This window comes from Protopterus annectens, chromosome 6.part1 (assembly GCF_019279795.1).
Source record: "Protopterus annectens isolate FY-2018-M chromosome 6.part1, PAN1.0, whole genome shotgun sequence".
Taxonomy (NCBI): Eukaryota; Metazoa; Chordata; order Ceratodontiformes; family Protopteridae; genus Protopterus; species Protopterus annectens.
In genome coordinates this window covers 351,070,056-351,084,602 of record NC_056738.1, presented here as the reverse complement: position 1 = coordinate 351,084,602, position 14,547 = coordinate 351,070,056, and the positions used below count along the sequence as shown (strand labels likewise).

At 42.0% G+C, this 14,547-nt stretch overlaps 1 protein-coding gene across 1 annotated transcript in view; it reads right to left on the bottom strand.

Moving 5' to 3' along the window:
• CDC42BPG (CDC42 binding protein kinase gamma) overlaps positions 1-14,547 on the bottom strand; it is a 1,192,486-nt gene that overhangs the window by 664,549 nt on the left and 513,390 nt on the right. The window contains exon 11 of the mRNA XM_044075379.1: positions 7,231-7,385. Within this exon, the coding sequence (XP_043931314.1) occupies positions 7,231-7,385 (155 nt within the window). The remainder of the gene's footprint in view (positions 1-7,230; positions 7,386-14,547) is intronic.

The window sequence follows — 14,547 nt, the reverse complement described above, 5'->3', positions numbered from 1 at the left end:
GGGATTGGACTGAAGGCCCGGAAGAGACTGGAAAGGACCAATACCAAATGTCAATGCCTACTAAATCTGGGAGGCTGTACTTTTAGGAAATCTTTAACAGTTTGCATAGATTTAGCTGTTTCTTCCATCCTTTAGAGAATTTCTTCTGCTTTGTTGCCAAAAATGCGGTCTTGGTTTAAGGGAGCATCCAGTAATTTAGCTTTAACATGATCTGGCAAGTTTTGTTCCTTAAGCCATGCATGCCTTCCAAGTACAGACCCAGTGACAGGAGCCCTGCAAGATGATTCTAAAGCGTCAAAACCACATTGCAAAGTATGCTTACCAACTTGTTCTGCAAATGCATTAAATCATGCAATTGTGTGTGTTCATCACAGTCAAGAATCAACATCATTTTCTGTTTAAGTAGTCCCATAATATGCTGCTGCTACTTTAACATATGAAACTGGCAATTTAAAGCACTAATGGCCAAAGTAGCAGAAGTGTATACCTTCTTACCCCATCTGTCTAAGGCTCTAGAATCTCTATCAGAAGGGGTAGGATTTTTGGCAGCAGTAGCCTTAATGCCTTTTGGTCCTTGGGAAATGGTCTCTGGATCCACAGGAGGATTCTTGAAGAGGAACTTGAGAGAGTCAGGTACTCTGTAGTACCTGCCAGGTTTTCTGGGAGCTGGAGGTAAAGTGTCTGAGGTAAGGCTAGATTCCAAGAAAGCATCATCTACAATGTCCAGAACAGGAGGGATAGCTAAAGGCCTGTGTTGAGGCAACAGTAAGAATTCCCCAAGTCTCTTTTTGGACTCAGAGTAATCCTGGCTTTCCCAGCAGAAATGCTCCCTAAGGGTATGCAAGGTTTCACCGAAAGAAAAATCTTCTGGAGGGGAAGCAGAGGGAATGGAATCCTCTGCATCAGAATCCTCATAAGTAGATAAGGGGAGGGGAAATCCTGGAAATCAGAAGGAGCAGAAATATCAGATTCCTGATCAGAAGAACCAGTAAGAAATTCAGTTCTTGGCCTCTTAGAGGGGGAAAGCTGACTTCCCCTAATTAAGGTAATTAAGTCTTCAGCCATTCTAAGCATTTGCTTTTGAGGCATATGGGCCTGAGCTCGCAGTTTGGTCGTCGGTTTTCTAGGCGTAGTGCGAGATTTAGGCCTGAGGGATTCGGAACTTCTGGATGGAAACTATGACGTTGGTTTAAAATGCATGTCTGTAGGCCTGAATACACACTCAGAAGCTGGTGCCTGCACAGCGGCTCTGGACCCATCCAAGGTAGAGACAAGTGCAGGTTCCATAGTCAAAGAAGCATCTAGCGGCATACCGGACTCCGAATGGGTCACAGTAGAGGCCTGCCAATCTGAAGTAGTGGGTATCAGGGGCTGCAAAAGCACATCACTGAGTACCGGCGGACTGGCGACTAGCTTAACGGAAACGTAGTCAGTTTTGGACCTATGCAGTCTCTCTCTCTCTGTCGTTATCCTTACGTTTTTTTCGGAAGATCGGTAGTCGGATGGCTTAAAGCCATTTCGGAGTACTGAGACCGAGTACGAAAGTAACTGTCTGCAAAAATAGCCCGACGACGAATAGTTCGGGGATTGAACAGGGCACAAAACAGACAGCGAGGGACATCGTAGTCTGGGCCTAAACAGGGGATGCAGTACGAATGAAAATCTCTAGGAAGTATTTGCTTTCCACAGGTAAGATAATTGTTAACTTTTATTGACATTGGTTGGAGCAAGACTTCGGATCTGAAACTCGAAAATGAAAATTTCAGGAGTCGGCCGACTGGCACTTGCAAACTGCTTCTGCTTCGGGCACTACACAGCAAGAAAGACTGATGTAATGGCATCGGCTGCATGTTTTATACCCCTGACGACCTGACGTCATGGAAGAAGAGACAGCATCTGATGCAGAAATCTGAGGGCTCTGGTATTCAGGCCGGCTGAGGTCTACCTGCAGGCAGATAACCCAAATGTGATGACTGCAACAGTGAAACATGAAGAACATCTGGTCCTTCAAAGGAATCAAAACCTTATCACCCAAAGTGTTAACTGAAGGGTGGACAAGTGAGAGTGACTAAGACAGCCCTTGTTTGTGCAGAAAGATCCATCCTGTGAGGTAACTTGCAATGATTGCCTCTGGCCTGATGAAATAGAAGTGGGAAACCAGTGCTGCCAAAAGGGAGTCATTAGTAAAACGTCTAGTGTGTCCCAAATGATGTTGCGCAGGAGCTTTGGTAGTAATGGGGAACAGAGTCAGAAAAATCCACTTCCAAGAAAAAGACATGGCATCTACTTTCCAAGTCAAAGGACTTTGGAACAGAACAGGGAAGCTGTCTGTTCAGAAGGGTAGCAAGAAGGTCTGCCTGAGGAGTACCCCACTGATGCACAGTGTTTAGAAACACACCTTCCTGTGAAGCGTCCATTCATGAGGATTTGTCTTGGATCTGCTTAGCTAGTCTGCTAGCAGATAGTTTTGAAGGAATGTAAACTGCCTGAAAAACCATGTGACGGTGGACTGCAAAATTCTAAGCCTGGAAATCCAACCCGCAAACATGGTAAGATTTTGTATCCCCTTGCTTGTTGATGTACCACATGATTGTGGCATTGTCTGTAAAATCCTAAAGAGGAGCTGGAACTCAAAGGGAATGAAAAGCCTGGAAGACTAGAGTAGAGACCTCATCTCCTTGATGTTTACATGGTCTGTCAATTGTTGATGGGACCCACAGACCCTGAACTTTTAGGTTATCAGAGGCAACTCCACAGCCATGATTGGAAGCATCCATGTACAGCTCTTGAGTAGGGAAAGAAGTTTGAAAAGGCAGACCTGCATTCAGGGAAATCTGGTGACTCCAACAGTGGAGCTTGAGCTTGACACAGTGTGAGAGAGGAACCAGATACTTCAGAGGGCGACAGTGCTGGAGCCAGTCAGCTACCATTGAACTTTCTTCATGTGGAGTCTGGAAAAAGGAACCATGGGAATGGTAGATGCAGAGTACCCCAGAGCTCAGAGACATTCCCTTATAGGAAGGACTGGAAATAAGCAGTCACTCACACAAATGACTGGTGCCAGAAACATGGCCTCAAGCTGAATACCAAAAAATGCATCATAATCCCCTTTGGGGAGAGTGACATCTACACAAATTATCACAACAACAACAATGTCCTAAGCACTCAATCGTTCGTGAGGGATTTGGGCACCCAGGTTGATAGCAACCTGACTTTTGACCACCATGTTGCGTCCGTTGTACAGAAAGCTTTCTACATGGCCCACCTCATAAGTAAGGGTATCTCATCCAGGAACAAGGAGGTTAAAACATCCCTGTATTCTTCTCTTATAAAGGTCCACTATTGAGTACAACACCCCTTTTGGCATGTACCTCGCAAAGCACATGCAGCAGCTAGAGAGACCACAGAGGTTTCTCACCAGGAGAATCCAGGGCCTCAAACATCTACCATACACAAACTGGTTAAAAGCCCTATTCCTCTACTTGGTTTCATACAGACTCCTAAGAGGTGACCTCTGTCTGGCATACAAGATGATCATGGACCCCACCTTGATGGGACTGCTGCATATCCGCAGCAAGTTGAGCTCCACTCAAGTAAATCCACTTGCGTGGCCTCAACCTGGTCTGTGACATCAACAAGACTTATTGGTGGGACAGATTTGTGTCCCAGAGACTCCCCCATCTATGGAAGAGACTCCCTCTCCACATCAAGCAGAGTACCTCTTTACCCCTTTTTAAGTGCAACCTGGATAACTGGATGGGAAACAGAAAATATACCCCTGGGATTCCAACCATGTCCCTGCTGGACAGGGTCATCGGGTGCCGATTTGTCTAAGCATGGGCTAAACTCTTGGCTAGGCTCATAAAGGCCTCAGGGCCAATAGCCTAATAACCTCCTATGATCCTATAAAGATAGGACTTTGGGAGGCGGAAGACAAGCCAACATTGGAATGGTCTGAATCATGTAAACCAGATACACCTGGCCCTAAGAGGGAGTCAAAGAAACTTTACGAGATTGAGGGTGAACACCATACTGCTCATAAGCATAGTGAAGTGAAGATTCTGAAACAGGAGCTGCTGAAAGGGTGATGAAATTTAACCAATGACAATGTTGCGTTAATTATTTAAGAACAGGGAACTCTGCACTATTGTGATTCTGAGGAAGTTTCCTGTAAGGAGATGAAAGTGCTAAATTCTTGCCTTGGTGTGCCTTTATTGTTGTTTGTCTTGTCTGTAGATTAAAACTATCGTTTGGTTGCTGGTGGGACTGTTTCTTTTGAAGCACATTTGGACTGCCTTTATTGGTGCCCTGTGTTCACTGGAGATTTTGGTTTAGTAGTTCTTGTTCTCCAAGAGTCCATCATTTTTCTTTATTAGTTGTAGAAAGACCAAAAGGCAAATTACATAACTGACAATTAGAGGAAGAACCAATGAAATACAAACTTTTCCTGAAGAAAGATTGAATAGGAATATGGATGTAAGTGTACTTCAAATCCAGAAACACCAGAAAGGCTTGAGGAAGCAACAGAGGGAAAAGTGTCTGAAGAGACAACATCCTGAAAGAAGGGACCTTGAGAAAGGTGTAGAGAAAAAGGCACGTCTAGAATGGGCCTCTATGAACCTCCCTTCCTGGGAAACAGAAACATTCTGGAATAAAAAAAAAAAGCTGTTCTCTGCGGAGACAAGAGTACAGGTTGGATGTTCCATGATCCACCAGATCCCACAGAACCAAAGGAAAATGAGGGAGCTGGCTATGAGGGGGCTGAAGAAGGCTGGAGAATGGAGGAAGGGTCTTTCAAGACGTTAAACTGTTTTGCGTAATAAACAGCGCCCAGGCATCTGTGGTTATCTGCGGCCATACAGGAAAGGGAAGAGTCAAGCCTGAGGGATAGAGGAAGCTGGCCAATGGGGAAAGGAGGTTGGATATCAGATATATGGAGATTTGTCAAGAAATGAAGGTTTCTTGCCACTAGAACTGAGTGGGCTTGTCTGGGAAAATTTGCTTAGCAGCCCCCTACCTCCTGGCTGACTGCCCAGGCTACCTCTGGACAAAAAAGCATTTAGCTGGACAATTCCTCTGGAACACGGGGATTGGGAAAACAAAGATTTGTTTTTGGTCCTGCATAACCTGACCACTTCCTTGAAGAGCTTTAAACAACCCTGCAGCAGCAGTACCAAACAGATTCTTGTTGTCTAAAGGGGAATCTAAACGTTTGTCCTTAATGTCTTCAGGTAAGGTTTTAAGGTGCAACCAAGAGCATCTCTTCATGCCAGAGCCAGATGCAGCTGCCCTAGGAGAGGTATCAGCAGCAGCATAAACTGCATTTTGTGGAATGGCAAGCCACCTGAATGATAAACTCAAAAGAAAAAGGGTAGAAGTCTTACTGTCTGCATCAGGTAAATCAGTCAAAACCCTTCCAAGCTGGGACAGATGAGATGGGACATATCTAGTCATGTGGGTCTGATAATACTTTGGCCTCTAAGGCAATGAAGTATACACTTTTTTGCCACACCTTTCCATTAGCATGGCTGTTTTTGTCAGAAGGTAGAAGCTTGGAAGAGGACAGCAGTTTGGATGACTTTTCTGTGGATATGGAAAGAGCAGGATAAGATGGACACAAGATTCTCAGGGACTTTAAACCTCTGATTCCTAAGAATCCAGACAGATTTTATAAAGTCAGCTGCCTGAGAAGTTTCTGAAAATATATCCAAGAGGGTGGCTAAAACAGGAGGGAATGCAGAAGGGTCTAGTCGAGTCCATTTGTAAGAGTTTAGAATATCTCTTTTGAACTTCAGAAACCTGGAAACAGTCCCACTTAGTGTTCCATCATGTAGACCAGTGTATTCCCAAAGGATAATTCTTCAAAAGGGGAATCAGGGGACAGTGAATCTTCTTAGTCAAACCCCAAGGAGAGAGGAGTGTGGATCTGGGAGGAATATTCCAAAGACTTTTCACCAGAATCCAACTCTTCATCAGAAGAATCAGAATCCCTATGCCTCTTAGAAGGGGTGGAAGACCAAGGAGCAGACGGAGGGACAGGCAGCCCTTGTGGGGGCTTCAGGGCCATAAGACCATTTAACAGCCCCAGAGTAAAGATCAGCCACTCTTTATATGGATCCTTAGCCACAGAATCTATTTTTGTTTGTTTCTTTTTCAAAGAACATCTGCTTTAACAATTCTAGGAGGTTCAGACCCTTGCCCAGATTCAATGAGGGTACACCTCTTCTCTAATTAATATTTGAGAATTTTCCTAGGCCCCTCTGAGAATCAGCTATGGTTCTCCCTCTACATCTGCACCAGACTTGTGCATAGCCTCGGGGGGACATGCAGTTAGACAGCTCAGTTGGCCTCCAACTGGATCATGGCAGAGGGAATGGATGTTGGTACCAGATGGTCATCGGGTTCTTCATCCAGTCAAATTAAGATGTCTGGTGTAAGCTGGACATCAGCATAATCAGTAGATGCCTACTTGTATTTTTTTCTTAAGTGGTGGCTGAACTTTGGAGCAGGCAGATTCAGCCATGGTACTATAAGCCAAAAGCTTTAGGCAATGGTTTTCTAAACAGAGGGAGACAATATAAAACTAAGGAACGTCTTGGGGACAAATGCCTGACAAATCTCACACTGTGTGGTGTATAGCACCCAAACAAAAAATGTACTTCTCTTGCCTATCTTTATGGGGAACCTGCTACACACACACACAAACACACACACACATATATATATATATATATATATATATATATATATATATATATATATACCTACCCCACTCACACACCCACCTTCCCTTTCTGGATGACATGAAAAACTACAAGGAGGAAAAAAAGAAAGGAAGGAAGCCCAATGAGGTCTAGTAGAAGGTTTGGTAGTTGAACCAACTTGGTGAACAGCATACAGAGTGAATTCAGAGGTAGCATTCAGACTGGCGGCAAAGTTGTTGTAAGGATTAGGCGTTTACATATCACATATGTACCTTGCACCTCACACACAAGACATATGGCATCTGGAAGGAGAAAAGACTTGGGTATGCTGGCCAGATGTTAGGCTATCATTGGCAGGATATCGCAAGGGTAAAGACTACTGAAACAGTGATAAAGAATGGCCATCCACATTGTCCTTTGCTGGCAACTATATTCTTCTCTTTACACAAATCATCCAGCTAAGAAAACCACTTTCGGAAAGTTCAGGCTCACTAATCATAAGGGATCTAGGTTTCAGAATCCTTACCTTGCAGCTTCCTAGCAAGTTCTTGTTTTTCCTGTTCCAACCGTTTGCACCTGGTCTCCAATGCATCTTTACTGGAGTCTCCTTTATTGCTCTGATGTGTGGAGTTATGAAGTCCAGAAGACAGATTTAGTAAACAACTTCTGTCTGACAAACAGCTGTGGATGTAAATGGAGCCATTTAGTAAAACAGCATGGTGCTTCACAATAAAATTCAGAAGATACATGTAAATCAGTTAAATTCCAGACATAATCAAATAACTTTATAACCATGTCTATGATTATTCGGTAATTGTGCAAACATTTTGGCAGTAAAATATGAAAAAGCAAGTAGTGAAATTATGTTCAACAATCAGATGCATATGAAATGAAGAGATGAGTTAATTTAGTTTTATCAGCAAGAAAGATCTTGACAATCTCTGCTGTAGCCAAGGAGTTCTTTTAGTTTTGGTATTTATGACGGCTATACACATCACATTACTGTGTTCAGTATTACCGTATTATGCACCATATTGTGATGCATCTAGACTTTGTTCTTCACAAGCCAGAAGCCAATAGCCTTTTTTTCTCAAAGTTTTCTTGACTTACTTACGTAAGCAGACTTTAAATGAAAAAACTGCAAGCTATGTGTTTGTGATATATTGTGTAATGGGTACATCATAAAAATAAAGATAATACTGCAGACTGAAACATCTAATGTGTTACACTAAAATGAAACAAAAACAAAAGTAAAGTTAAATACCACAAAATACAGTAGCAATGTACTGCACTAATATAAAAATATTTACTATTGCTTCTTTAAATAAATAAATAGGTTTTAGAATGTGGGCACAGCTTAGAAAGATTATTTCCCAATGTAATACTGTCACCAACAGTGCTGTAAGCATTTTGGCATTTTGTTGCATTACAGTAAAGGAAATCATTTTAATTGACATTTAATTTTTTTTACTTACTTAAATTTGTTTAGCGGGGTAGAACACTGATCAATGACAAACTTCTGGCTCAGCTTGTAAAATAAAATGTCACGTGCAGTGCAATAAGTACATATGTTATCATGGATTAAAGGTGTTATGTTGTTGGAAGTAGAAGGGGGTATTGGCTGCCCTGCACGCAAATGCAGTGCTGTCAGAAACAGCCCTGTGAAATGGCTGAGCACTTTGCTGCACTGTTGTAACACACCACATTAGTCAGTATAATATGCTGTGCAAACACGTACAAGTTTTGTTGAATTAAATATGTAGTACTGTTGGGAGCGGGAGGTGTTATACATAGATTACTTTCAAAGGTAGCTCTGTCACCAACAGTGCTGGGAAATTCTAGTGTTTTGCTGTTCTGCAGTAATGGACATTGTTTTCAAGTGCAAGAAAATGCAAGTTATGCTAAAATAAATTTGTTACATTGCTAGGGGACACAGAGACTGCTGTCGCAAACAATGCTATGAAGTTTTACTGCTTTGTCATGTGACAGTCACAGAAATCATTTTATTATATGCAATACATGCAGGAACACATTATCTTAAATTTAATTTGTTTTGTTGCTGGGAGGGGTACACAACTTTCAAAGAATTGTCACTGATATCACTGTGAAACTCATTACTGCTTTGCTGTACAATAGAAATGGAAATTTTAATTAATAATACATGCAGTGCAAAGCAGGTACAAGGAAAGTTAAATGTGTTGCATTGCTAGGGAGCCACATAAAGATTACTTGTAAATACTGTGCTGTTATAAGTACTTTGGCAAATCATGACCTACATGAATCTTTACAACAGTATCAGAGACATGTCAACAGGTTAGCCATACTAAACCGGATATGTGCAGTTGGCATTATCACATGCACAGGCACATTAAATTCACACTACAGCATGCTTTACTGGGCAGCTGCAGCTTTCTGCTAGTAATTTACATGTAGTTATAAAGTAGTAACTTGCCATAGATGGTGTGCATGTGTCTGCCGCTGACATATCACAATAATAATGTATGAATCTAAACACGTGTGTGTGTGTGTGTGTGTGTGTGTGTGTGTGTGTGTGTGTGTGTGTGTGTGTGTGCATAATATACAGCTGTTTGCATTCTCTAGGTTTAATGTGGATTAGCTGTCCACAGGTCCTTGACCCCATTTTATACATTTCTAGAGTTCATGATTAGCAGACTTGTTCCCATTAAGTATGTGAATTTTCATTTAAATGATTGTAATGTTCAACTAACATTTGTAATGCTAATCCCAGTAATGGAACCTTTCTTTCAGCTAAGGAACTGACACAGTACAGAATAACCAGACAGCAAGAATACTGAATGCAGAGCAGATAAGCACTGCATATAAGTGAACTATTTATTTTTATACCATTCTTGGACAACAGAAATTAATGAGATACATAATAAGCACTCTGAATCACAGCTGTTATCTTAGAGTCTTTCAATAACATAATGATTATGGATGGACTATGATGGTTAAAATGGAATAAGCTGTGTTAATTTTGACCCAAGAGAAAATTACTTTTTGAAGGGTTTCTGACAAAGGGATTGAGACCTGTAACAATTTCTTTAAATAATATTAATGGCAATGTCATTTTATGGGAGTGCGTGTTACATGTATATTTATCATGTGTGTATGTATATACTACATACACACACACATACATGAGCAATTTTAAAATATCCAATATGCAGACTTCCATAAATCATTTTTGTGAATATTGCCCTGTAGTGTGAGGATTGGAACCACACCTACAACTATTCCACTGCAGTACTGATATTTTCAAGTGTCCAATTAACAAGAACTTTTATCTATTCACTTTCCTAAAGGTGACTTTTTTGTGAGCATATTTATTTATTTATTTATTTTGCATTTGAAATAAAATAAATAAATAAGAACTAAGTACTTGGACATATTACAAGAATGGAGGACAACTCCTCCACCCAGCAGAAACTAACTAGGACTGAAGAAGCATCCTGAGACCACAAGAGGAAGAAGACTAAGCACAACACTAAGTTTCCTCCTCCAGGAGCAGCAAGCTGATCAATTTTAAATTGTAATTTTGCTTTATCCCTCAGTGTTATTTTTACACCAAGGCTACTCAACTTGTTAAACCAAAGACTAGGACTGAGCAGATAAACCTAAACAATATTTTAGCATTTGGATATTTTGTATTTATTATTTTGACATTCATTATTTTATGTGTCTAATATTTTATTAGTAATCATATATGCATGCACCAGACCAGGTGGCATAATGGTTAAGGTTTTCACCTCCCATGCACAAGGTACAAGGTTCAATCATGACCACCGACCAATACCTGCTTGGAGTTTGCATGTTGTCCCTGCGTCTCCATGGGGTTTCTCCCACATACGAAAAACATGCTTAGTTTCCATCTCAAACTCACCAATGAATGGAAGCTGTGGGCAGCAGTGCAGACTCTACATGATGCCCTATAGGGGGAAGAGTTGTACAGACCACCTGCTTTGGGCATCTACTGCTGTGTGCAGTATCCTCAGCATAGAACATGGATCACAGACTGGGCAGCATGGCAGGGCTAACCACTCAACAGTGTAAAATATGGCTCTAGGTGATTTAATCATGTTGATGAATGTCATTAAAATGGGCATGGGTAGTTACTGGTGATAAGTGGGTTAAGTTCCCAGCCTACCCTGACCTACACCAGGGACCCTTGCTAACGGTGGAAGGGGTATGTGTGACCCTATTGGTCAGTGTGCACATGCCATAAAGCCCAGCAGCCCTAGGTCAATAAAATTACTGGCCATCTGGTGTCTAGTTGTCCAGCCTGGGTTACCTGGGATAGCTCTGTTGAGTGAAAGCTGGACATAAAACCAACCAACCTGCCAAAGATGAACTGAGAATTGCTATGCTTAATGTAGGTTCACTGACAGGACGCAGCTTGGAAATGGATGACATGATGATACAGAGGCAGCTGTATATCCTATATACCCAAGAGATGAGGAGTGCAGTGCAGCAAAGCCATTTGGGCTTGGGATCCAGACTACTACTCAGGAGGGGGACAGGCTAGAAATTGTGTAGGAATCATGGTGAGAGAGAGGCTTCAAAAGGCAGTGAGGGATAGCATCAGAATTAATGACAGACTCATGGCAATCATACTCCAGTGTAATGACTGGGGCAGTATTTATAATCTCAGCCTATGCCCCGCATCTGGGTTATGATAGTGATGAAAAAAGTGCAGACAGCAGTTGCAGGACCTACTAGATAAAGTGGGGTAACATGAAATGGTGTTGACAATGGGTGACTTGAACACACATATCGGGACAGACAGAACAAGATATGAGGACTGTCTGGGTCCACATAGGTGAGGCAACAGGAATGAAGGAGAAGCCATTTTAGAGACTTTTGTCTGGCAAATGGCTTGATAGCCAACACGTGGTTCAGAAAGAAAGACAGTCACAAGATCAGATACAAAAGTAGCCAACATGCAACTCTGGTAGACTTCCTCCTAGTAAGGAAAAGACACTGGGGGTAGTATCCATGATTGGAAAGTCACCCCCAGCGAAACAGTCAGCCTACAACATAAACTACTAGTTGCCACAATCAGCTGCAAACAGTGGTCAGAGAAGGCTCTAAGGTCAAAAGAGACCAGGCTGAAAACCTGGAAGGAAAACACATCTGGATAATATCCATGATTATCATCCCCAGTGAAACGGTCCGCCCAGAGCATAAACTACTAGTTGCCACAATCAGCTGCAAACAGTGGTCAGAGAAGGTTCTAAGGTCAACAGAGACTAGGCTGAAGACCTGGAAGTTGACTGGAGAAAACATACAACAGATCAAGGAATTACTCAGGGCTCTATCACTCCAAAGGGAGGAGGAAATATGTGGAGATTAACAAGAATGGCAGCGCCTAAAAACAGCATGTGTTAGGACTACAGAAAAGATATGTGGGTCAAACCAGGTATGGAAACATAGGGAAAGCTGATGGTGGAATGCACGAAGTCATCAAAAAAAAGAAGGAGTGCAGGAATAAATGGGAGATAGAAAAGACTGACCAGGCTAGGAAGGACTACAGTTTGGCTAACAAAGAAGCTAAGAAGTAGCAATAGCAAAGAATAAGGCATCAGAGGCACTCTACCAACTTCTGGAAAGTGACTCAGTAAGAAGCACAAAGAAACTATCAGGTTGCAAGGTAATGAGAGAAAGATAAAGATAGACACCCTTCATAAGGGATGCCAGCAACAACCTGCTCACCAGTGCACAGGACATCAAGGGCAGATTGAAGGAGTATTTCCAGCAGTTTCTGAATGAAGAAAACCCCAGAGAAGCTGTATAGCCTACGATGAGAGAAGAGGACCCACCCTAGATGAAGTAAGAACAGCTCTAAGGAAAATGAACTCAGGGAAAGCAGCAGGTTCAGATGAGGTCATAGCAGATATGATAAAGATGCTGGGTGAGATAGGGGAGAAATGGCTCCTGAGGGTACTAATAGCAGTGTGGAGAGAAAGGCATAACCCAGACGACTGAAGAATAAGCATAATCATGCCAGTGTACAAAAACAAAGGGGATATCCACAACTGTGGGGAGTACAGAGGCTTCAAACTCCTATCACATTGCATGAAAATTCTGGAGAGGGTGACTGATAAATGGATATGCAGAATAGTAGAATGTAAGATGAGAGACTAGCAGTTCAGATTCAGGTCAAGATGCAGCACAATTGACCCGATGTTTGCAGTGAGACAGATACTTGAGAAGAAACTAGAGATGAGGAGAGAGAGTCCAACTGGGCATTCCAGGACTTGGAGAAAGCAAATGACAAGGTCCCAAGAAAGCTGATCTGGGCAGTACTGCGGTGGTTTGAAGTCCCAGAAACATTGGCAGAATTAGGGCAGGCTATGTACAAGGACCCAATGATTCAAGTATGAACAGTGTTTAGCCTCGGAGAGGGGTTCCGAGTGGGTGTACACCAGGGTTCAGCTCTGAGCTCACTGCTGTTCATACTAGTAATGGACTACATTAGCAAACAGGTAGGAGTGGACAGATCAACAAAGTTGCAGTATGTAGATGATGAGGCATTACAGGCAGACTCTGAGCTGGAATTTCAGCAAAGGATAGGAAAATGGAATGCAAAACTGAAGGCACATGGGATGAAACTAAGCACAGATAAGATTGTGGTAATGGCAGCAAATTGGGAAAATCAAAAGAAGCTGAGAATACAGATAGAAGGGAAGACAGTGGAACAGGTAAACAAGTATCTGGGAAGGGTGGCTGAGGAGGAGGGAAGTCTGAATGAAGACATCAAATCTAGAATCAGAGGGGCTGCAGCCAAGTGGCATAGTGTGTCAGGTGTAGTCTATGACAGACGAATGACAAAGAAACTGAAAAAGTAAGGTGTACATGAAAGTGGTACGACCAGTACTACTGTATGGTACAGAAACCTGGGCAGTAAAGGCAGAACAGCTGAAGAAGCTAGAGGTGATGGAAATGAAGTGCCTGAGAAGGATGGTAGGATGCAAACTGTGAGACAGATGAAGAAATGAAGGCATAAGAGCAAAAGCCAAAGTAGCTCCAATTGCAGAAAAGATCAAAGAGAACAGATTATGGTGGTTTGGGCACATGTGTAGAAAAGGAAACGACAATCTGGTGAGGAAGAATTGGGGTAGACATGAAGAAGGTAAGAAGAAGCCATGATATCCAGCGAAGAGTTAGGCAGATTGTGTGAAAGATCTGCAACAGTCAGGCATGAGTGTTGAAGAAGGCAGGAGTGTGGCACTGAATTGTGAGAGTTGACGACAGTTAACAAGATACCCTAACCCCATGTAGAAAAAATGGGAAAAAGGGGGTTGATGATGACACATGCAAGTACATACACACGTGCTAATTACAGAAAATGGTCCTCCATAATATCTTAACATAACTGGTCAGACCTCACAAACAGCCAGTCGATACTGTTGCATATATAACCAATAAAAATGAGAAAGACTGAAAAAATCATTGCCAATTAATTCATTACTGATGAAGTAAGGATGGGGAGGAGCTTTTGAGAATATGAAAACATTATGGGACATAATGTTTTATCTCTGATGAAGTCCCGTTTATTCTTGGGGACAAAACCACTTGGATTGTATTTTCAGTCAATAAATCTAAGTGCTGGAGTATGAAGTTCTTCACAGCTGTGTAATATTTTTGGTGCCAGGTTATCATTTGTGCATCTAGTGAGTTTTGTTTGCAGGTGATCTCTTAGGTTGGGTAAGTACACATTTTTTCAGCATTTTTCTTTGATTGGTTACCAAAAAAATAAGTACAACAAAAGATTCTTCACAGAGTGAAATTGTATCTCTGTGTAGCTAACCAACTCCACATT